Raw genomic sequence first — 23,746 nt, forward strand, 5'->3', positions numbered from 1 at the left:
GTTTGGAACCCCTGATTGGCCTATTTCTGCTTGAGCCATAAGAAAATAGTAGTTATAATAAAATGTGTCCAGACATTATGTAAAGCAACAGTTCATTGATCTAGGAATAGTGGGTCATTGCTTTTGCAGCTACCGTAACAACATATCCTCATACAACAGTTTGTATGATATCTTACGAAAGGTTATTCCTTATTTTTCCTGTGTGACGCACCGGTTGCTTAACTAGGTTTAGGAAAAGATTGTGGTTTGGGTTAAAATAACTGCGGAAATGGTACTCGAGTACAGAAGTTACGTGACAAATAAATCAACGTTGACCTCTGTTTTCAAACGGTCTCTTGGCAAAAGTCTGGTGCCTTTTTTGACCCAGCCAACACCCTGACCTCTTCCCTACGCACCGTTTGTTGCTCATTATACTTCCTGGTTCACAATTACATGGATTACATACTAATTGATTTTGTGTGATGAATACAAATTACAGTGCATTACTTTTCTGTGCTAAAATCATAACAACATAATGATACAAACAGTTAAATTAATTCTCTGTTGCTCAGGTTACTGTGACTCCAATCCAGCATTACAGTATCTGTAAGTAATCCTGCAACAGTGTGCAAGCAGCCTCTGTAAAGAGATAAGAAGACAGGGACCAGTTAACACAGAGATTTACTTCAGATGGAGAGATAGCATCCCGAAGTTATAACCATTTCAAGCCCACTGTGGACACATAACAGCATCCTGATCTCTACTATTAGATCACAAACACAGTTTTAAGACCATGAGAGTCGTTTTACTCTCGTATTCATCCCTCACATTGTCTTATACACACATTCAATCTGTTTCATAATCGTCACAAACACACAATTGATCTCTTGTGAAAATGATGCTTCATCAGATCTGTTCCAGAGGATCTTTGTGTTGATCTCAGACCTCGTGCATACAGTACATACAGGCACACACGTATACGTTGAGTATTCAAACACTGCAGTCCACCAGCGAGGGGGTGATGTCATTCAGTCTGCTGCAGCACCGGCAGAGGAGGCAAGCGAGGAGGGGGAGAGAGAGAGAGAGAGAGAGAGAAACGTAAGAAGCGAAGGGATGGAGAAGGGAAGGAAGGCAACGGGAAAGAAAAGCTGAGATAAAGACGGGGAGAGGGGAGTTCAGGGTAGAGGATTTTCTGTGATGAGATAGGGGAGTCATTTGACTTGGTAATTTTGAGCTTCATTATGAGGAGCCTTGCCACCGTCTTTGCCCGAGGACAGTTGCACGCACGTTGCACGACAGTGTGTTGATACTGCTAATGTTAACCATGGAGCTGCTGAGCAGGTTATTGTCTGTTTCTTTTGCTCTAAACAGTGTGATTAATGTGCTCCATGCCCAGAGCCCCGAAGCTTTTCTTTTCTCTGAGAGGGGCACATTCACCTAAATCGTCCAGCAGAGGAATTACCACAGAACAGTTATAGGCTGCTCCTTGTATGTGTGTGTTTCCTCTGGTATATCATATGCACGGTCACTGTACCTATTTCTGTCTGAGTTAGTGGATGGGTGTGGTTCCCTTGCATCCTTATCTCCCCTCACCACACACTCACTTCTTGACGTAAGCAGATACACACAGAAACATGCAGGACTGACCACCAGGCGAGTCAAATCTAGCTCGAGTGTTTCTAGAGGGTTCTAGTGGGAGTCTCTGTAAACTCCTTTCTGGTTTCTGGGGGCAGTGAACTGAGTCTGGGGGGGGGGTGGGAATCCAGCAGAGGGGGCCTCAGTCGGGGTCACCATGGTTTTACCATGCAACCATTTGCTGTGGGACTACGGATATTGTGTTAGGTTGTCTGTGTCTGTGCATCAGCTGTATTTGCTCCTACTTTGATGAAAGGATTTTTCTTGTGTCACCATGGCAGAGTCTGCAAACAATCTGCACGCCACTACATTGTGTAGTGTAAAGTTGCTGTGTGGGCAGTATACACCTGTATAAAAGGATAAAATGGGCAGGTCTTCCTTTGATAATTTCAATTTTTTTTTTTCTATAGTAGGGCTGTGTATTGGCAAGAATCTGGCGATACGATACATATCATGATACAGGGGTTACGATTCAATATATCGTGATATATTGCGATACTGTAAACAAGGCAATATATTGCATTTTTTTTTTTTATTTAATTTTAGGAAAACTTTCATAGTATAAAAAACACACCACCATATGCATAAAATCTGAGTAAAAAAAATATTTTTTTATCCAATTAGCATTTATCACAGTCCCTGTAACATCCAACATCACAACACGACTTAAAGAGGGCTCATACACTGAGATGGTGCATCTCTTTGCAAATGAAATAAAGTATTGACTGATTTAATCTTGGCATGTAAACTATTGATTAAGAATATATAATATATAGAGTATAATACCTCTAGGTTATTATGAAACTTAGTATGCACTGATGAAGGAGATTCATAGAATATCTTTTGTGAAATCCTTTCTAATATAACATATTAGCAAATAGCCTGACATAAAAGCTATTGTAAATTGTATTATTATTATTAATGCTAAATGGATTCTCAAACACACATTGGTGTCCACCCATACACATTCACAAAGATTCATTTCTCCAAACAGTGCTGTTTCAGGATGGTGTGTCTCAGTATGGTGATCGTAACTCCAGTGACAGATGTGTATGTGTGTGTGTGTGTGTGTGTGTGTGTGTGTGTGTGTGTGTGTGTGTGTGTGTGTGTGTGTGTGTGTGTGTGTGTGTGTGTGTGTGTGTGTGTGTGCGCGCACATGATGGCGACAGGTGTGCTGGGGTCAGTTTAGTGGGAGGACGTTTGTGGGTTTTCTTCAACGTGAAAGTGAATGAGAGTAATGGACGTAACAGAGTAGGAAGAGGGAGGACATGGCTCACCAAGACAATTTGGCAACTGTGAGTAAATACAACTGTTAACTGAGGCACTGAACACACCAAACTAGAGACTAGTTTTATACTTTTTATTTTGATTTGAGTGTTTATTGCATCTTCATATGAAAGCAGTTATCTAAATATCATATAGTTGATTTATAAATCCAATTCTTGGCTTTACAGTGTTTCTTTTTGTGTGTGTGGGAATGTCCAATCAGTGTTTTGCCTGTCAGCATGTGTGTGAGTGTGACTCAGAGACTTTGTGCTGCAGAGTCAATTGTCTGTGAGCAAAAGCTTCAAAACAAAAACATCTTTTGGAGGGAATGACAATGACTCAGAGGCAAGTGGCTCCACATGAGTCAGTGTACTCACACAAAAGCCCAGGATTTATTACTTTACGCACATACTGTAGGAAGTTCATCTGATAAGTAGGAACTTTGCCATTGCCTACATCTCATCTCTCTACCAGATATGAGGAACAAGAACCTCTGTCAGTTACTTCAGTCAGCTGGAAGCAACTTTTCCTTTCACAGTGTTTCTGTTCCCCGCTACCTTCTTTTAAAGTGACCTCTCTCTTTGCACAGCGCTGTGCCACTGGTGTCATGCTGAGGTTGTGTTGTGTCATTTGTTGCTATGCCTCAACTTCAGGCATGTGGGTCCTTTCTCTCTTTTTACTCACTCACTCCATCTTTGTCAACCAACAACCCTGTCACAACAATACCGCTTAAAGCGCTGTGTTATGACGTTGAGGAAAGCGGTATCTTTGGCGTGCGTGATGGCAGCATTTGGTGATTTTCTTTTGGATCAGAAAATGAGGTTTATACATGATTTCAATCTCTGCATTTGTGTGAAAACATACACTGAATGATTGGACGATTTGCCTGACCAGCGTTGTTGAGATAGCTGGTGAAATGGAGAGAGAGAGGGGATGGGCAAGGGGAGAGAGGAGATTATGTAAATGAGATGGGAAAAAGTGCAGGGTTTGCCGCAGTCGAGCTTCTCCCTGTGGTTCTCCCTCGGTCACTGGCGCTTCTCCTCCTCTCCCTCGCTCTCCCCCTGTGCCGCATGAGTGATCCTGTTTCAGCAGCACCCCTGCCTGCCTGGGAGAGGCACAGAGCCCTCAGACACAAACAAAACACAGACAAAAACACTAGACATGCCATGTGCCGGCCCGTGAGTCGGGACTCGCCAAACCCTCTCTCTCTCTCTCTCTCTGTCGCTCTCTCTCCTTTCTCCATTCACCTTGTCTCTCTTTTCTCTCTCTTTCATTCACACACACACAAACTCAGAGTCCAGACAAAGAGCTAACAGTCCGCTGGGCACAACAGACTCTCCAGTAGCTGTCGGCATTATCACAGTTGCCTTATCACCTGAGTACAGAGGACAGAGGTTTTGTTGAGCCCAGGAGTTTGCGTACTCCACTACTTCACCTGCGCGCCCACCGCACACTCAACCCACACATTTCAAGGCGCAGATGCAGATAGTCAAACTGCACTGTCTAAAATCTCAAGGGCAGAGTGACATGAGAGGAAAACTGATGGATCACGACTGAACGGTTTCAGTCCTTCAAATGCCCCCGAAGAAATATTAACCAAACTCTCCATCTTCCCTCTCTTCTCCTCTACTTTATGTGTCTCTCACTTTCTCTTACACCCCTTTACCTCCTCCCTCCCCCCCTCCTCTCTTTCCCTCTCTCTTTGACGCTTGCAGGCAGATGCTGGTAACAGTTTTCTCCGAGCGGCCCGTTCTGGTAACCTGGACAAGGCCCTGGACCACATCAAAAACGGCATCGATATAAACACAGCCAATCAGGTGAGAGAGCAGCTGCACTTTCCCCAAATTGAATGTGTTGAAGTTATAGCTTCAGACTGGCAGCTCATATAACTGTTAGCCAATGATTTGTATTTATTCTGCACATCTTGGCTTTGAATTCACGTCGGCAATTTTGCTTAAAATGGGTCTTCAGTTGTACTGCGTCATACTGGCAATGACAGAAGAAGAAATATGACGTGCCAATGTGCCACCAATGTCCCTCAGTTGCATCCTGCCAGGATTTATTCTTCCTATCTGCTTTCTAACTGATTAAATTGAAATTCAGGAGGTGGGTGGACTGCCCACCTCTCATTGACAAAAAGAACAGCAATGTGTGAAATGAAATAGACAGTACTATTTAGCTAATGGCATTTATAAACAGTTAAATGATTAGCCATTTTTCATCATAAATGACAAAGGTCATTCAGTACTTATTAGGGCTGTCAATCGGTTAAAATATTTAATTGCGATTAATCGCATGATTGTCTATAGTTAATCACAATTAATCACACATTTTTTTTACTCTTTTCATCATAGAAGTGGGCAAATATGCTGCTTTATGCAAACATATGTATATATTTTTTTTTTATTGGATATCAATTAACACAAAACAATGACAAATATGGTCCAGAAACCCTCACAGGTAAAATATGCTCAAATTATAACATGGCAAACTGCGGCCCAACAGACAACAACAGCTGTCAGTGTGTCAGTGTGCTGACTTGACTATGACTTGCCCCAAACTGCATGTGATGATCATAAAGTGGGCATGTCTGTAAAGGGGAGACTCGTGGGTACCCATAGAACCCATTTACATTCACATATTTTGAGGTCAGAGGTCAAGGGACCCCTTTGAAAATGGCCATGCCAGTTTTTCCTCGCCAAAACGTAGCGTAAGTTTGGAGCGTTATTTCGCCTCCTTCGCGACGAGCTAGTATGACATGGTTGGTACCAATGGATTCATAACATGCCAGTATCTTCTCTCGCTCTAGCTTTAACACTGAGCCCGCTACAACCTCAAAATCGCAAGTTGCTTTAATGCTTTAAAGACATTAGTGGCGTTAAAACAAATTTGTGTTTGCATACTTTGACAGCCCTAGTACTTATACAATTATCCTGCAGTTTACACAAAAGTTAAGAACAAATATATGGTTTCATTTGGGATCTAATTCATAAAGGTTTTGCTTTATGCTCTGCTTAAATATTGTCCATGTATACCTCCATGTGTTGTATTACTATTTCTATGTAAATGTTTTTTGAGTGTCCGGTGTGCATGATGTGTCTGACTTGATCACTGTGCTGTTATGTGCCTGTGCACTCAGTCATACTGTACGTGCATGCTCAGGTGGACTGTTAATCAGTGGCTGGAGGTGGCAGGTGGAGTTCACAGGGTCTCCAGGGGCGGTGCTAAATGGGGCAGGATCTTCTCCTTCGCCTTGTCTCTTCCATCCTGCCTCCTTTACTCTGACGGTTGCTCCCAGAGTGTCCAGGAAGAGGCAGCGTTAGCGGGGCTAGGACCGCTGCCCTCAGGCTACTGAAACTTGGCCAAAATAGTGTGTTTGTGTTTGTGTGTGAAAAATTCCGCTGGCTCATTAATCTAACTTAGTCATGGGTTCCCTTCTATTCACTTATGCTGTCCTTAACATTTTGTAATTATTGCTGGTAATGTTCCTGTCAGGTTTTCTATGAGGCCTTTTTTTAGGCCCCATAAGAGACCCCACATAACAACAGATTTATTCATGTAAAGTGACACTGAACAGTGGCTTTTACTGGCAAACCCCTTCGCTATGACGAAGGGAGACACCCCATGGATTAAAAATATAATTACATGCAGAAATACAGTCTGATACCAGAAAGTTTTTGACCTGCAAGATTAATTCTCCTGAATTACACAATTTCATTACATTTTTCTTGATATTCGTCATATGAAATTGTGTTATTTTTACTGTTTGGTGTTAAATGTGTTTGAGTTAAAGTGATAATCTACAACTTAATCTTTGTAATTAGTATTTATTTATTTTTTTTACATAAACATTGTCACATGTTGGTCAACAAATCAGATGACTCCTATATGCAAAATAATTATATACAAATAAAATATATTCTAAAATAGAAATAAAATAATTCACAACATTCTCGCTTCTCTTGAATTAGGCTTTGCACACACATTGCTTTGCAGTTTTTGCACTTAAAGCCCCTATATGTGGGCTTTCTATGTAATTAAAGCATGTTTCAAATTAGTCTGGTGTTTTTTAGTTTATAGAAAAATGATTCCTTGTTAGAACTGGTGCAGTCTATTTTATATGTTGCTTTTGGTCGAGCTACATTGTCTTTTTTAATGCTACCATCAGATGGCAGCAAAGTTAGGAGTTTTCAAATTCTACACATAGTGGCTTTAATGTTGCCTGGGCTCAATGCAGTAATAAATAGGACACCAAATGTCCTCTTATATTTATGCACATTCTTCCATTTATTATTAACACAGGTGAACCTCTACTGTATTGTAAAACAGTGTCACTGTTTATTTACCTTCAAAATGTGTACAATGATGAGAGCTGCAACGATTAATTGATTAGTTGTCAACTATTAAATTAATCGGCAACTATTTTGATAACGGATTAATCGGGTTTGAGTAATCTTTTAAGAAGAAAAAAGTCAAAATTCTCTGATTCCAGCTTCTTTAATGTGAATATTTTCTGGTTTCTTTACTCCTCTATGACAGTATACTGAATATCTTTGAGTTGTGGACAAAACAAGGCATTTGAGGACGTCATCTTGGGCTTTGGGAAACACTGATCAACATTTCCCCCCATTTTTTGACAATTTATAGACCAAACAACTAATCGATTGATCGAGTAAATAATCAACAGATTAATCAACAATGAAAATAATCATTAGTTGCAGCCCTAACAATGATACAGAGTGATTTTTTAAAAAAAGTTGTAGATTGTCCCTTAAACCCCGTAAGGTGTTTCTGGTTGTGTGACTGTTGGTCCTGATGCTGTGTGTCCAGTCTGGTGGGAGTTTGGTCAGGTGGAGGCTCGACTGTGGCAGCACTCACCAGCACACTGCCGCACTCCTGCTCTCCCCTTTTTGTGTTTTCCCTCCTCTTCTATCCCTCTCAACCTAACAACTTCTCCTCTACTCTCCTCCCTTTTTTCTTGTTTTTTTTCCTCCCTCCCTCCCCTCCGTCTCTCCTCTGTCTGCAGTAGAGTGATGGTGTGCTGTGGTCTCCCCACTCAGAGGAATAATATCAGTGGTGTGGGAAAGGTCCAACCTCACATGTCCTGTGCGGCTGAAGGAAGGCTGTGTGAGGTCAGACCTATCCCACACGGCTTGTATTCTTCCCAGCCACGAGACCAGCGGCCTGCCATCCCCCTCCCGTCCTCCTCTTCCTCCTCCTCCTCCTCCTCCTCCTCCTCTCACCATCATTAATCAAATGAAAATGTTCACATCCTGATTTTCATCCCTGTAGATATTGTTTTCGCTAATGACCACTTTGATTCTGAGAGTACTGCATGCGTGGTGTCCAGTGTAAGTATTTGCCTGCTTTGGTTTGTGAGTGCTTCAGTCACAGTGATTAAAAAAAACTGTTGTTTTAGTTGCATGGCAAACGTGTTTGTGTATATATGTGTGGTTATTCTTTTAGATTAGGAAATATCTGTGTTCATAGTGTTTTAGGACCCTTCAGTATGAGGTCTACTCTGCTCTCTCACTCAGAATGGGCTCAACGGGCTGCATCTGGCCTCTAAAGAAGGCCACGTTAAAATGGTGCTCGAGCTACTCCACAATGGGATCGTGCTGGAGACCACCACAAAGGTAAAAATCAGTCCTGCACTTTTAACTCCTCAGAAAAACACGTGAAAAAAATCACCTGTGCTTTGAATTCACATGTTGTTTTCACATGCACACTTTCTTGAGATTCGTAAGATGAGAAGATCTTATACTTTCTGGATTTATAACTGGCTGCTTGCTGTAGCTTCATATTTAGCGTACACAGATGAGAATGGTATTAACCTCCTTATCTAACTCTCCACAAGAAAGCAAATAAAAGCGAATTTCGCAGAATGTTGAAATATTCCTTTAACATTTTCCTCATTAATATTAAATTATCACCGGTTGATTTGTGTCTTTTCAAGAGAAAGTTTTTACTGTGACTGGGTATCAAAACTCAACACAAAATGTGTCTGAGTATCTTAACCTGGGAAGTATTTAAAGTAAGCATTTAACGCTTGCTCAAATATGTACTTTTCTTTACTTATTTTTAATCTTTAAGTTCCTGATTTAAATCAAAATGTTGGTGTTGTCACCAAAACTAGAATCAGCACTATCGAAAGATTTCAACCCTATTTTTTACATTTGAAATGATGCTATTTGTTTGACCAGTCAAACAGATGTAAATAAAGCACTATTCATCTTGAGCTACGTAACATCAGAATACTACATGAAAGATCTGTCTGCATATGAAACCTAAAGCTGGACGTACATTGTACAATTTTAGCCCGTTTCTGGCCTGAATTTTGAGCTGCACGACTCATTTTAGAGTCGGACCGAATGACAGTTGGATGAATTTCTGACAAGTCAGAAACTTTGGTCGGCCATCTGCAGGCTCTCGCAAAGTTGAAGCAGAGCCACGAGCCGATTCCCCAACGTCAGTGCCTTTTTTCTGCTTTTCACAAAGTAATCAGAGCGTAAAACATAGCTGGCTGACCTCCAATTCTCTTTGCAAAATGGACAAGCCATATTGTCCAAGTCTTCCTAGCCACCTGCGAGTCCATATACGCCAGCGCCTCTACTTTTTTTTCTAGACATCTCAGCAGACAGGATGGCACAGATGATCAAGGCAGCACGTTTCTGCCTTGTTAGCATTGTGACCCAATGATTGAGACCTGTACAGACCTCTGCTAGGAAACAAACTTTACCTGCCTCGGAGCTTTCAAACAAATCTTTATTGATAACTATCAACATCCAGAACGGCCCTCAAGGGCCAACGGGCCGTGTTTTTTTTTCTATTTTACACGTACAGTGTCGTGGCTGACGATCGGACCGCACAGTTTGAACACATAAATCTTGAGCTTTGGCTTTACATCGCAAACGATCTACTCATACAGTAGGAGTAGGAGTTAGACAACAACATTTCTAAAATCGTACAGTGTATTCCCAGTTTAACATGTCCAAAAACCATGGGATTTCAACTATAATCTCTGTTAGTGCTCGTTATGACTTTGTACTCTTGTTCTCGTGTATCTGTGTTTAAACAGAAAGGGAACACGGCCCTGCACATTGCAGCCCTGGCAGGGCAGGAGCAGGTGGTCACAGAGCTGGTTAACTACGGGGCCAATGTCAACGCTCAGTCCCAGGTGAGACTTAGTGCTGCTCTCACAGCGGTGATCCCAGGACACGCCGAGGCCTCCTCAGTATTTACTATGTCAACTTTACTGTGAAACCATTGTAGGAACTATTGCAAACCCATCTGTTAACTAGTGTCTTTGTTCCTATATATCTGTATTTGTGTGTTCCTTCTCTCTGTGCATCCATCTGTGACCGTCTTCCTGTCTTTCTTTTGCTGTGTTTGTGTCTCCTCTGCTGCTGTGTGTGTGTGTTGTGCGTCTTTCTGAGACAGAAGGGTTTCACTCCACTCTACATGGCCGCACAAGAAAACCATCTAGAGGTTGTGAAGTTTCTTCTGGAGAACGCAGCCAATCAGAGCATTCCAACTGAGGTACTAAAGACGAAGGAACTGAGGGATGTTTTTCAGAGAGTAATCTCTCAGATTACTCAATCCTATCCTTGCTGATCCAGACAGCGCCGTGTTTCCATCCTGTATCGTTCTCATAAAAGCCTCTCTCCTTACACCTCTCTCCATGAGTCAAGCGGTCTTCTAACTCTCCCTCCTGTGTGCTGCAGGATGGCTTCACTCCTCTCGCCGTGGCTCTTCAGCAGGGACACGAGAATGTCGTAGCCCTGCTCATCAACTACGGCACCAAGGGAAAGGTCCGACTCCCTGCGCTGCACATTGCAGCACGCAACGACGATACGCGCACAGCCGCAGTGCTTCTGCAGAACGACCCCAATGCTGATGTACTCAGCAAGGTATACATGTCTGTTTGTATTTGTGGATGGCTACAGATATGATTGTACACATGTGCAGTACATTTCTAAAATGCAAAGAGTGACATGTTCTCATCCTGATGTGTCCCTGCAGACTGGATTCACACCCCTCCACATTGCTGCACACTATGAAAACTTGAATGTAGCTCAACTGCTGCTCAATAGAGGAGCCAATGTCAACTTCACCCCAAAGGTATAGGGAATAATTGATGTCGTTGGAAGGTTAATCTCCGTCCTTGCTGCCCGTCTAAGTGCATCTGTTTCTCTCTGCAGAACGGCATCACTCCTCTGCACATCGCAGCCAGACGGGGGAATGTGATCATGGTCCGACTCCTGCTGGACAGAGGGGCTCAGATTGATGCCAAGACCAAGGTGCGGCAGACATCCATCCTACCGTTTCACAAATTCTTTGATTCCCCGTACTGTTTCTAATTTGATGCACCATTAACTAAACCATTAACAATCCTCTCTCTCCAGGATGAGCTGACTCCTCTGCACTGTGCAGCCAGAAATGGTCACGTCAGGATTATAGAGATCCTGCTGGACCACGGAGCCCCCATCCAGGCAAAGACCAAGGTAATCCACCTGGATACAAGTAAAGTGAATTCATCACTTATTTAGAATTGAACTGAACACCATCTAGTTTGGTAATGAGTGCAAATCACTGAGTGGTTTTGTGCTATTTGTTTGTGATCCACAAACATAGCCATAGATCCCTCTTGCTGCTGCTTCTCGCTCTGATTGTTTGTTTTCACTAGAAGACAAGTTGCTTCGTGTTTTACAAGGGATGAGAGCGTCAACACATTTTATTTCTTTTCTTTTTTTGTTGCAGAATGGCCTGTCTCCCATCCACATGGCAGCACAGGGGGACCACATGGACTGCGTCAAGCAGCTACTGCAGTACAACGCAGAGATTGATGATATCACAACGGACCACCTTACCCCTCTGCACGTGGCGGCGCACTGCGGCCACCACCGCATGGCCAAAGTACTACTGGACAAAGGGGCCAAACCCAACTCTCGGGCATTGGTCAGTGACAAACATACGGTCAATTTATCAATGCAGACAAGGCAAAGTTGCTTTTAATCTTTGTAGTGATGATAATCCTTTGTTTTTTTTTACAGAATGGCTTTACTCCTTTGCATATTGCTTGTAAAAAGAACCACAATCGTGTGATGGATCTCCTGCTTAAACACTCTGCATCAATAGAGGCTGTGACTGAGGTGAGGGAACAGCTCACAGATCATTTTAATTTTAATATGATTGGCGTGAGAGACCATTTGTAATATTCTTCCCCTCTTCTGAACAGTCTGGCCTGACCCCCTTGCATGTGGCATCGTTTATGGGTCATCTCAACATTGTGAAGAACCTGCTGCTGAAAGGAGCTTCCCCCAGCGCCTCCAATGTGGTGAGTTTCCTTCTGAAATCTTAAGAGCAGCGCAGATAAACAACTCACCTCTGCACTGGTGATGTTGTTATTGTAATAGTAATGAATCTGAGTGGGTGGTTTGTCTTTTCTGTGCACGAGTAGAAAGTGGAGACTCCTCTTCATATGGCGTCTCGGGCGGGACACTATGAGGTGGCAGAGTTTTTACTGCAGAACGCAGCACCGGTGGACGCCAAGGCCAAGGTGGGGATTTCACATACTACAGCACAATCCACATATCGTGTTCTCATGCATAAAGATTCCTCATAAACATTAAATACTCCTCATGTAATACATTTAAGCGTTGGTTCAGCAACTAATTCCTGGCAGAGCTTCCACATGCTAATTTCCCTCCTACACATCACAACCTAATTTTACAGTTAATGTAACAAGTTGAGATCATAGTGGAGAAGCTGAGAAATTAAAACTAGAGAAAGCATTTTACTGCTGGAGTTTCGTGCAGTACTTTATATTTCATGATTACTCTTCCCTCGTTGGCCAGGATGACCAAACTCCTCTGCATTGTTCCTCTCGGATGGGCCACAAGGAGCTGGTGCAACTGCTGCTGGAGCACAAAGCCAACCCCAACTCCACCACCACCGCAGGCCACACACCCCTACACATCGCTGCCCGCGAAGGTCACGCACAAACCGTACGCATCCTACTGGACATGGAGGCCCAGCAGACCAAGATGACCAAGGTAAGATTTGACTGCTTACCCTACGCTACATAAAATGTGGCTGTCTTAAAGGGTAACTTCGGTATTTTTCAACCTGGACCCTATTTTCCCATGTTTTTGTGTCTAACTAACGTGCTTGTTTTTGCCATGACAGGCTAAGACTAAGACAGACTAAGTGACTAATGGGGACAATTAAAAAATTGGTCCAGTATTGAGGGAGATCGCTGTAACAGGCAGCCGCAAAACGAGCTGCGCGGGCGAGTAGCATCAGTGTAACGTTGCGTTCACTAAAAGTGCTTGTTTTTGCTACTGACAGGCTCAGACTGTTATTATAAGTGTCTGACAACATTATGTAAAGGACCCTACAGAGAAATAAAACTGTTTTCTTACCTTTCGCTTGATCCGGTCTGTTTGTTACTGTGTCCAAGTCCCGTTCGAGGAGAAGTCTCGTTGTGAAATCTGAATATACGTATTCTCAAATAAATACGGGCGGCCATCGAATTTAAAGACCTCATCCACAATATGGAAATCAAAAATACCGAAGTTACCCTTTGAAACTGTCAGCCCTAATTGATTTGTTACCCATCCTAATATTGTGTCCACTTCCTCGTTGGTGCCTCTGTAGAAAGGCTTCACTCCGCTCCATGTGGCCTCCAAGTACGGCAAGGTGGATGTAGCAGAGTTGTTGTTGGAGAGAGGAGCCAACCCAAATGCTGCTGGGAAGGTAAGAGAAACATAAAGGGCTTTGCTGTATGGAAGAAAACAAAGCTTTGTTTGAACTAAGGTCCCAGTCCGGTGAACTTTTGATTGTGTTTTTGCAGAATGGTCTAACTCCGCTGCATGTCGCTGTACATCACAACAACCTGGATGTTGTCAACTTGCTTGTCAGCAAGGGAGGGTCGCCACATAGTGCAGCCAGGGTAAATAAAAAAAAGAGAAATCCACACATGATTCATGCTGAATGGCCCAGTATCATGCATATACACATATTTTTCTAACCACAACACATGTCTGCTGTGCTCCAGAATGGCTACACCGCCCTCCACATAGCATCCAAGCAGAACCAGGTGGAGGTGGCCAACAGCCTGCTGCAGTACGGAGCTTCGGCCAATGCTGAGTCACTGCAGGGAGTCACACCTCTCCACCTGGCCTCGCAGGAAGGAAGGCCCGACATGGTCTCCCTGCTCATCTCTAAACAGGCCAACGTCAACCTTGGAAACAAGGCAAGAAACACATAGATGATGAAAATATTATGTAACTTGGGCTTGATTTGTTCTGTGTTTAACCTTTGTCCTCTGAATCCGGCTAACCCCAGAGCGGATTAACCCCGCTCCATCTGGTGGCACAGGAAGGACATGTTGGCATCGCAGATATCTTGGTGAATCAAGGCGCTTCGGTCTACGCTGCCACGCGGGTAAGACCTTTTCAGTCTCATGGCAAACTGTTGCACAGTTATTAAAGCCTTATCAGGGCAGAAACTACTTGAGCCATCTGCTTTGAGCCATAGCTGATAGTGTCTAAGTGCTGCAGCATAAATAGTCTGATGTTCTCATAGCAGAGGGTTATGTTACCATCGATACATGGCCGACCGTTGAGGGGTCCAGACCCCTTAGACCTCTAGTGCTTACAGCAGCTCTACAGCAGTGTTTTGACATGGAGATGTATATGAAGAAGATAGTTAGTAGGGTTTAATTTATGTGTAGAATTATATAAAATGGTCAGTACAACAGCACCACAAACCAAACACCTCTTTCACCTCAGTCAAGGAACGCAGTTCAGGCTTTACATAGGTGGCAGTCTCTGTTGTGGGCAGTGGTGGAAGAAGTACTCTGATCTTTTACTTAAATACCAATACCACAGTGTAGAAATACTCTCTTACAAATAAAAGTACACAAGTATTAGGATTGCAGCTGGTAAAGGTGGGGATATTTATTTTACTAAGTATACACTGATGGGTAGCTTGTGATTCTCACCTAGGGATCAATACAGTTTTATCTTTATACATAATAATACATCATAATTTATATGTTATATGTTGATTATTTGATTTAAATAATAAGCAAAAAGTACAATATTTCCCTCTGAATTGTAGTGGAGTAGAAATATAAATTAGCAGAAAATGTAATTACTCAAGTAAAGTACCTCAAAATTATACTTAAATACAGTATTTGAGTAAATGTACGTAGTTTCCACCACTGGTTGTGGGGCTTTTGTATTGGAATTTATCACAATGTCAAGGTGTTATTATTGGTATTATTGTTATTGTTCCCGATCCTCTCCTGTTAATTCCTAAATTGCAGCCTGAATGCAGTTTTTATCTCTGCTCTGTTTGAAATAATTTGGATTTGAATCATTAGTTAATGTAATATTCATGAAGCCCTTAATAGGATCAAATCTACATAATAGATTCAAATTAAAAGGTCATTAAGACACTAAAGTTTTGTGTTTAAGAATTTTTACTTTCTGTCACGGTCAGATGGGCTACACCCCTCTCCATGTATCGTGTCACTATGGCAACATCAAGATGGTGAAGTTCCTCCTGACGCAACAGGCCAATGTCAACAGCAAAACAAGGGTGAGTGCCTCCCTCTGGTTTTAGATAATACTACAACAAAATGAGTCAGGGCATGAGTCACGCAGTTACAGTGTGCCTTCTGTCTCTGAGTCATTCATCAGGAAACACAATAACAGTACATTACACTGTTAAAAGCACAGTGTTGCCGGGCTCTCTTAGGTGAAAGCTGTTAATAATGATTTACTGGAATGAGGGCAATTTACCCCTCTAATGTGTAATGTACTGTACAAGCATTGGAGAGACTGGAAGTATTTCATTTCCAAGATATGCAGTATTTATGTTCATGCTATATCCACAAATGTGTTTAAAGCTGAATGAGGACAGATGTAGGGCAAAAACAATTATAATTATTGTCATTATTGAGTAATCAGCAGATTCTTGATTTGGCTTTTAGTCTGTAAAAATGTTAGAAAATCAACGTAGTGGATGTTTCTGTTGATCAACTAATTGTTTCAGCTCTCGTCAGATGAGAGTTGTCCATTGTTTCTGAGAGTTTTCTTGATAAGCAGTTGGCTTGTTGTGATTGCTATACCAGCTGTACTACATAATTCAGGAATAATTCAGAAAAAGACGTTATTTAGATGTATCTTTTCAGTCATTATTTGTACTTTGAATGAGTAAGAATACATTGAATCTCTCCTCCAGCTTGAATACACTCCTCTGCACCAGGCGGCCCAGCAGGGACACACAGACATTGTGACACTGTTGCTGAAGCACGGAGCTCAGCCCAACGAGACAACAACAGTGAGCATGAACGCACCTCGTCTTCTTCAAAACGACTAATAACGTTTGGTTTTCAGAGATCTAATCAATCTGCTCCTCTCTGTCCTGTAGAATGGTACTTCAGCCCTGGCCATCGCTAAGAGGTTGGGCTACATCTCTGTGATCGACGTCCTGAAGCTCGTCACTGAGGAGAATGTTTCTATGGTGAGAAGTTCAGAAACGCTACTCTGCCCCTCTGGATACAGCGCTGGCATTATGTGTCCATGATAATCACATGGAAATAAGAAGTTTAATAGGTGTTTCCTGTTCCTTCTGTGCAGACGACCACAGAGAAACATCGCATGAGTTTCCCAGAAACGGTGGATGAGATACTGGACGTGTCTGAGGATGAAGGTAGATAAAACTACAATTATTATTAATCACATAAAACAGTCGGAAACAATGTTTAATGTTGATCGCTATCTAAACATTACTTCCTGTTTATGAGGCTGATTTTATGATGTTTTAACTGGACACATAAATATTCATTTTTTTTCCGATTCCTTTTGCCTTTTGCCCTTTTTTAGGAATTGCACAGCTAACATTAGGTATGAATGTCTCTTTCTCTCTTTGTGCGGCATTCATAGGTCGTTGTATCAAAGTGTGTGGCTCCATTTCAAGCTCACCCTCTCAGTCTTTACCTCTCTGCCTCTCTCTCTCTCTCTCGTTCCCTCTGTAGTGGCGCTCACTGTGATGGTGGCTCTGGTTTCTCATTGGCATGCACCCATAGCACCCATGTCTGCGACCTTTATGTGTCCCTACAATAAGGCCCTCATTCTCTAACTCCCCAGGTGTCTTTTTTTCCTCCATGTTATGACGGCAGTTACAGTCATAGCCAGTACATATAGATCAACCCTATAAGTAACGGATTCATTACTACTAATATCATATCAAATTTAACAAATCTTTGCTTAAAACAACATTTAAAATCTGCTCTGTGAGCTTTAACAGCTCATAGTGGAGTAGTGCTATCATCGCTTTGAAATGCGTGTCTTCAGTTGTGTCTCCATTGTGGTGTCGATCATGTGCCACACCATTTTTGTGTTCCTACCATGTCACCTGTATTTGTTAGCCGGGAGGTTTAAAAATGTTGCGATCTTGTTCTATAATCAACATTTTTGTATTAACAATTGATCTTGTGATTACTTGTATCTGAAAGGCTCGTAGTGATGAACCCACAGAGAGTTATTTATAAAGAATACTTCGAAGCTTCGATCGTTGCCATGGCATTCAACCTCCAAATCACTATTCGAATGCTTCGTTTTTTATTTATTTTTTATATATATCAGTATGTAATAATAATGTCTAAATCCCAAAATAGAAAAAAAAATGAACATATCAGCCCACTGCGCTTCGCCGTGAAGCTTCAAATACCTTTGAATATTTCTCACCGAAGCTTTGAAGCCCAAAAAATGCCTTTTTTTTTGGTTCACTCTCACCGCTCTCATAGCGTTTCGGCTGCAACAGGTAGTTGTTTTCAGATATATCCCTCAGGAGTTGGTGGAGACCAAAAACAGAGCTGAAAGGAGAGCAAATATTGGACTTACATTTATCAGGTCGACAGTAACATGACTTGTGCTCAATGTTGGGCAAGTGGGTCAGAAATCTGCTTGCCCACAGTAAATTTTTACTTGCCCCTATACAAATAGTTTTATTTATTAGTAGTTATGAAATAACAACAGACTAAAGTTAACTGTTAGGTTTTATCCGCCTTGCTCTCAAACTTGCAGCAAACTGCTCAATACATATTTGGAGTTGCGCCCATTTCCTCTAAAGTCCCTCAACTAAACTCCTGTTTCCAGGAAAATTGAAATGCTCTTCAGCTCATAAACTTTGTCTTTACATGCCGCCATTTTCTCGCCATTGCCCAAGCGGTACTGTGCATGTGCAACTCTCAACAGAGATGAGAAGGAAGCGATATGGCTCACTCCTTAAGCTACTTCCATCATCAGCTCTAGGAAAAAAACTGTTTAATTCTTTTTTCCTGGTTGTGTAAATGAGTAACTGCTATCTAACAAGTTCACCATATCAACTTAAAATGTATATGTCAGCTCACAGCTTGTTTCTGCTGTCACCCCCAAAAAAATCACTTCTTGCAGATTTAACTCTTAAAGCCTGACGTTTACAGCGGACATGATGTCTTGATATTTTTAGTGCCCTGATAATTTAACTGTCAGATTATCACCGTTGCTCTAAATATAGGGAGTAGCCGAGACGCAGTCTTAAAGACACATCTCACATCCAAAATGGTGAAATGATATTGGCAGGTCGTCTGATGCAGACTCTCGTACGTGGTAACACATGCACAGCACACAAGACAGAGAATATCCAGGACACAAGCTGAAAAACATGAACCTGTGGGAAGTGCACTCACAGAGTCAAACATAGTGTAAATGACACCTACGACATCACTTTTGCTCTCGACCGCTGACAGACCGCCCACTCACACACTCTCACAACCTGCGCTGATAGTACGGTCACACATTAATGCACACGGGAGACTCACTTCGGGTGAATTCTTGAAAATTACCTCATGTCTTTTTTAGGTGGTAAGTAACCCACCTCTGCTCACATCAACATATACTGTACTTTTAAAAAGGAGAACAGCTTGTACTTTGGTCACTGTGTGTGTTGCAGTAGGCTGATGCTGTTCTGATTGTCTCTGTGTTTGTATTCATGTCTCCTCACACATCGCTCTCTAAGGCAGTTGATGTCTAAATCTTCCAGTTCAATAGCTCCTAGACAACTCATTTATTCACTAGACAACTCATTTTTGGAATGAGATTATGCTGATGTGTGCTCCCCTCAGAAATCATGCACTGTGTATCTATAATGCTGTCGTCTCTAACTGAGATTCGATGGGTTTTTGAAAACTCCAGACTACATTTGTAAGGTGTCGTCTCTTATTTCGAAGTGGTAATGTTTTAGGGGTTTTGAATGAAAAGTGTTGGACTCAGCAGACTACAGCTGATTACGCTGACCTGCTGTATTAATCCAGTCCTTGTACCTGATTTTTTTAAGTGTTTCTGGCGTTAAGTAGAAGTATCTGCATTTCATTTTTGTGCCATTGATTAGCATTATGAAGGTCAGTGTACAGAGCATTGTCACTAATGTCTCATCTCACCTGTCTAACGCCTAAATCACAGAGCCATCTCCTCACGTCTAACCCCTCTAACGGCTGGTTAACAACCTTGTTCTCTTCTTTCTCTCTTTCTCTTGTGCTGTTTCACCAACCTGACCACCGTCTGTTCGCTCTCTTTGGCATGTTGTTCTCTGAAGGAGAGGAGCTCTTGGGGACAGAAGGGGCCAGGTACATGAAGATGGATGACATGAAAGACCATGATGACGATTTCCTCTCCCCCAAGAAATCACTGGAGTACGAGAGAGGGCTGGGCACAGCGTAAGGGGGGCTGGGCGGGGAAAAACAGGCGAGAGAGCCAAGCTGGTAGCCACACGCTAATAGGCGGATGGATAGAAGGGGGATGCACCATAGACACTCACTAAACACCAGGGATGAGCACTTGGGAGGAGATGCAAAGAATCTTCTTCAATCTGACTTGTGTTTTTCTCTTTTCATACAACAGCAATTACTCGCCAGCCATTCCCAGGATCCCCCGAGTCTCTCCGGAGACCGTTATACTGAAAGAACACGAGATGGATCAGGTACTGTACAGAGCAGCATGAGCAAGACACTGCAGGGCTACTCCAATGAAGTATTGCACTTCCATAAAGCTGGGGGGGGGCTTGCAAGAAACACATTTAAAAAAGAATGGTCAAAATTGAAGCAGCAGAGGCCAAGATAATCTGACTGTTAGTCCTTAGTATGGGTCGAACTACAAAAACATTGGATCCTTCATTTCCCATAATTCAACTTAACCCTTTCAATTCTGCAATAGAAATGGTTTGCCAGTGTCTACATTGGTATTTTTTGCTTATTGTTATAAGACTTCTTGGAGTATCTTCAAATGCTTCATATCCCTAAAATCTGTGCAACCTAAGATAAATGTTATGTCAGTCAATAAACTATAATAATTGATAAAATTATTGAAATGTGTCATACATTTAAAAAACTACAGACAGATTTTACTAAGTTAACACACAAAAACCCTATTGATCCAAAATATTTCTCCAGTAAATTTAGAAACATGAGCAAAATATTTAACACTCCATAAGTTATTTGAGCTGTACACGTTTTTTAGTTTTTGTGATATACACATTTTTATGAGCAGATAGAGTTCAAAGGCATTTTGATAGTTTTGATTCATTCCACATGTAACGTAACGTAATAACGTCATCACGAGCTTACAACATGATGACATGACAGTGGAGCTGTACAATCTCCAGGACAACAAGGGCAACCTCCATCTGCTGATGAAGACTGTGAGATGAGGTTGAAAGCTCAGAAAAAAAAGCTAGAAAGTGGACCTTATGTTAAGGGTTTTTCTGAGTTGTCTTAGTCAAACTACTATTTCCTAGGTCAAGCATCAACTTTCATGCTCGTGTCATTTGTTCATTAATGTGATGTTATTAACATGAAGAGTTGAGTTTCACTAAACACACAATTTTGATTAAAACTTCAAAATGATGAATTTGTTTTAGTTCCACCCTTTTTGTAACATGATATTGTAAATGAGAATCTCTCCTCAACGGCCTTTTGAAGGTTAATAATGTACCCTCTCCATATCCGCTGTAAAAATAGCAGTACAGAAGCATAACCTGTCATCCTAGCCTTCTCTATATCATCTCCATTACACAGATGATAGCGTAAGTAATATATAAAACATTATGCATGAACAGTTTGTCTTTGTGTCCGTTGTAGCAACACACTCCACTTCCACTGCCCAAAGAATATGACGAGGACTCGCTGATTCCCAGCAGCCCAGCGACTGAGACGTCAGACAACGTCAGCCCGGTCGCCAGTCCCATACACACCGGGTCAGCAAACATTTTATTTCACAGAATCTCTGTTTGATATCTGATCTGGCAGCTAATTATTACAACATCTGTACAACAACAGGTTCCTGGTCAGTTTTATGGTAGATGCTCGGGGCGGCTCAATGCGAGGCAGCAGGCATAACGGTCTGCGCGTCATCATACCTCCGAGGACCTGTGCGGCGCCCACCCGCATCACCTGCCGCCTGGTGAAGCCGCAGAAGCTGACCAGCCCCCCTCCGCTGGTGGAGGGAGAGGGGCTGGCCAGCAGGATCATCTCCCTGGGGCCGGCCGGGATGCAGTTCCTGGGGTGAGGAAGCAACTGAAACTAGAAATAGTTATTTTTATTCATATTATTTCATGAATTTCTAGTAATGTGTATAATTCCATGTGTGTTGTATGGCAGACCAGTGATAGTGGAGATCCCCCACTTTGCTGCTCTGGGTCGTGGCGACCGGGAGCTGGTGGTGCTGAGGAGCGAGAACGGCTCAGTCTGGAAAGAACATCGCAATCGCTACGGCGACGAGGTGCTAGAAACAATCCTCAACGGGATGGACGAGGGTAAGAGTTTAAACGCTCGATCTCAGGCTGACACTCAAACACGTCAACTGGGTGGTATCACGTCCTGAGAGTTTAACCTTCTCTTATCTCCTCAGAACTAGAAAGTCAAGAGGAGCTCGGGAAGAAGCGAATCCGTCGCATCATCTCCACCGACTTCCCCCTTTACTTCGCCGTCGTATCGCGAATCCAGCAAGAGAGCGACCTGATTGGACCAGAAGGAGGTTCGCTGACAAGTAAACTGGTGCCGTTGGTCCAGGCCACGTTTCCTGAGACGGCGGTCACCAAACGAGTGCGCCTGGGGCTGCAGGTGAGATGGGACGATGAGGAGAAGGAAGGAGAACAAAGACAGAATCGTTAATGCCTGAAAAAAAAAAAAAAGCATGTGCGATGTACTTTGATTGATCTGGGAATGACCTGATCATATCGGCATCACGTTTTCCTGATTTAGTTTTCTGTTGTTTGTTTTGCTTTTTTACATTTTAAGAGACTTTTCATTTCAGTGCATGCACTTGTCACCTTTCTACAACTGTGGACTGCTCATCTAGTGCTGATATGTTATTGTTTGTTTTATCTTGATGTCTTTCTCACTAATGTATTTATGTCCCTGTATTTACTATATTTGACACGTTCATTTGAGATACCTAAGTACAGTTAGCGTTCTTGCAGAATAGCCAGGAAAGACTGTGTTTGAGTTTATACTTACTGTCACTGATCTTGGTATCATGAATGTCTAGAAAATGTGCTAAAAGATCTTTTTAGAAGAACTGAAGTGTTGTCCCGCATAAAACCGGGGGGATGGTTGAGCACCTGATCTTCAAACCTTTTAACCTTAGTTTGGTTATACCGCTGTTTGTTGAAACTTTTATACCCATTTGGTGTACACTTTTCAGGTCTTGACATTTTCGCAAAACATATACACCAAAGACAAGAGACACATTTTTAGCACACTTTGCCACCCTCAGTTATACAGTAATAAACAGCTTTCTGTATACATGTATCTGATTTAGCCCTCACTGTCTAATGTCCCACCCCAGCATCCTGTTTCAATACAAACATTAAATCAAGGAATTAATGATACCATTTCATTGGACTGTTAGCTGTAAAATCAAAGTCAGAACATTTGGGAGTGGGATTTTTTAATATGGTTAAATTGTAGATTACACACAGATTACAACAATCAACAAACATTTATTTTGGCAGAGTGATACTGCTTATTTTTACCAATTTCAATTTGAAATCATTTCAAACCTTTATTAAGGTTTCTCTAAACAGAAACATACATAAAATGATATCTTTTCTTCCTTCATAACTCTTTGCAGTAGATATGTTTGTTATATAGATATGCACAATTTTCTCAGATTTGTTGACTTGGGATTTCAAGGCTCCATTTGCACGTGATTTCATTTTGAGAGGTTTACAACGTGTTTTCCAGTGTGTAAATTTGATTGCAGTTCTAGACTGTGATTACATTAATCCCTTTTTTTAACAAAATAAAACAAAATCTTATTCTAAATCCTTTATGAATATGTATGAATTTAAAATATCAGATGGAAACTTGCAATTCCAAATGTCAGAATCTGTTTCAGTGAACCAAAATGAGAGGTAGATACAGTATGAATGGACCTTCTACTCAATGAATGATTTTATGATAAGATAAATATGTCTTGTATAATAACACGCTGCCACACATGCCGTAACCTCTAATATTAAAATAGTGAATGTAACTGAATGTAAGTAAAAATAGATATTATAATTTTCTATTAACATATTTTAGGAACATATCTATTTAACTCAGATGTTGCTGTAGTAACCATTGTGAAAAACCACGGTGCCTATTTTTTTGATATCCATTTTGTATTAATGATTGTAAACGCTTCATGTTAACACACATTGTTACATTTTACAATAAAAAGTAGTTATTAAGTCCTACAACCAATTTGTGTTGCTATTGTCTTTCCAAGTGTGTTGTTAAACCACAGAGTGTTTTATTCACTGTGGACTT

The 23,746-nt window shown here is 41.8% G+C and overlaps 1 protein-coding gene across 4 annotated transcripts in view; it reads left to right on the plus strand.

Moving 5' to 3' along the window:
- Window positions 1-23,746, plus strand: part of ank1a (ankyrin 1, erythrocytic a) — a 121,630-nt gene that overhangs the window by 81,276 nt on the left and 16,608 nt on the right. For 2 of the 4 annotated variants that reach the window (XM_074637942.1, XM_074637944.1), the window contains 28 exons: window positions 4,596-4,697; window positions 8,418-8,516; window positions 9,959-10,057; window positions 10,321-10,419; window positions 10,605-10,790; window positions 10,903-11,001; window positions 11,082-11,180; window positions 11,286-11,384; window positions 11,641-11,838; window positions 11,934-12,032; window positions 12,119-12,217; window positions 12,341-12,439; window positions 12,738-12,935; window positions 13,540-13,638; window positions 13,736-13,834; window positions 13,940-14,137; window positions 14,230-14,328; window positions 15,391-15,489; window positions 16,135-16,233; window positions 16,324-16,416; window positions 16,533-16,605; window positions 16,779-16,799; window positions 19,531-19,651; window positions 19,836-19,914; window positions 21,071-21,186; window positions 21,269-21,493; window positions 21,590-21,744; window positions 21,840-22,051. In XM_074637942.1, the coding sequence (XP_074494043.1) occupies window positions 4,596-4,697; window positions 8,418-8,516; window positions 9,959-10,057; window positions 10,321-10,419; window positions 10,605-10,790; window positions 10,903-11,001; window positions 11,082-11,180; window positions 11,286-11,384; window positions 11,641-11,838; window positions 11,934-12,032; window positions 12,119-12,217; window positions 12,341-12,439; window positions 12,738-12,935; window positions 13,540-13,638; window positions 13,736-13,834; window positions 13,940-14,137; window positions 14,230-14,328; window positions 15,391-15,489; window positions 16,135-16,233; window positions 16,324-16,416; window positions 16,533-16,605; window positions 16,779-16,799; window positions 19,531-19,651; window positions 19,836-19,914; window positions 21,071-21,186; window positions 21,269-21,493; window positions 21,590-21,744; window positions 21,840-22,051 (3,363 nt within the window). The remainder of the gene's footprint in view (window positions 1-4,595; window positions 4,698-8,417; window positions 8,517-9,958; window positions 10,058-10,320; window positions 10,420-10,604; window positions 10,791-10,902; window positions 11,002-11,081; window positions 11,181-11,285; window positions 11,385-11,640; window positions 11,839-11,933; window positions 12,033-12,118; window positions 12,218-12,340; window positions 12,440-12,737; window positions 12,936-13,539; window positions 13,639-13,735; window positions 13,835-13,939; window positions 14,138-14,229; window positions 14,329-15,390; window positions 15,490-16,134; window positions 16,234-16,323; window positions 16,417-16,532; window positions 16,606-16,778; window positions 16,800-19,530; window positions 19,652-19,835; window positions 19,915-21,070; window positions 21,187-21,268; window positions 21,494-21,589; window positions 21,745-21,839; window positions 22,052-23,746) is intronic. The other 2 variants (XM_074637946.1, XM_074637945.1) reach the window with 2 other exon arrangements.

The sequence above is a fragment of the Sebastes fasciatus genome, chromosome 6, assembly GCF_043250625.1.
Source record: "Sebastes fasciatus isolate fSebFas1 chromosome 6, fSebFas1.pri, whole genome shotgun sequence".
NCBI lineage: Eukaryota > Metazoa > Chordata > Actinopteri > Perciformes > Sebastidae > Sebastes > Sebastes fasciatus.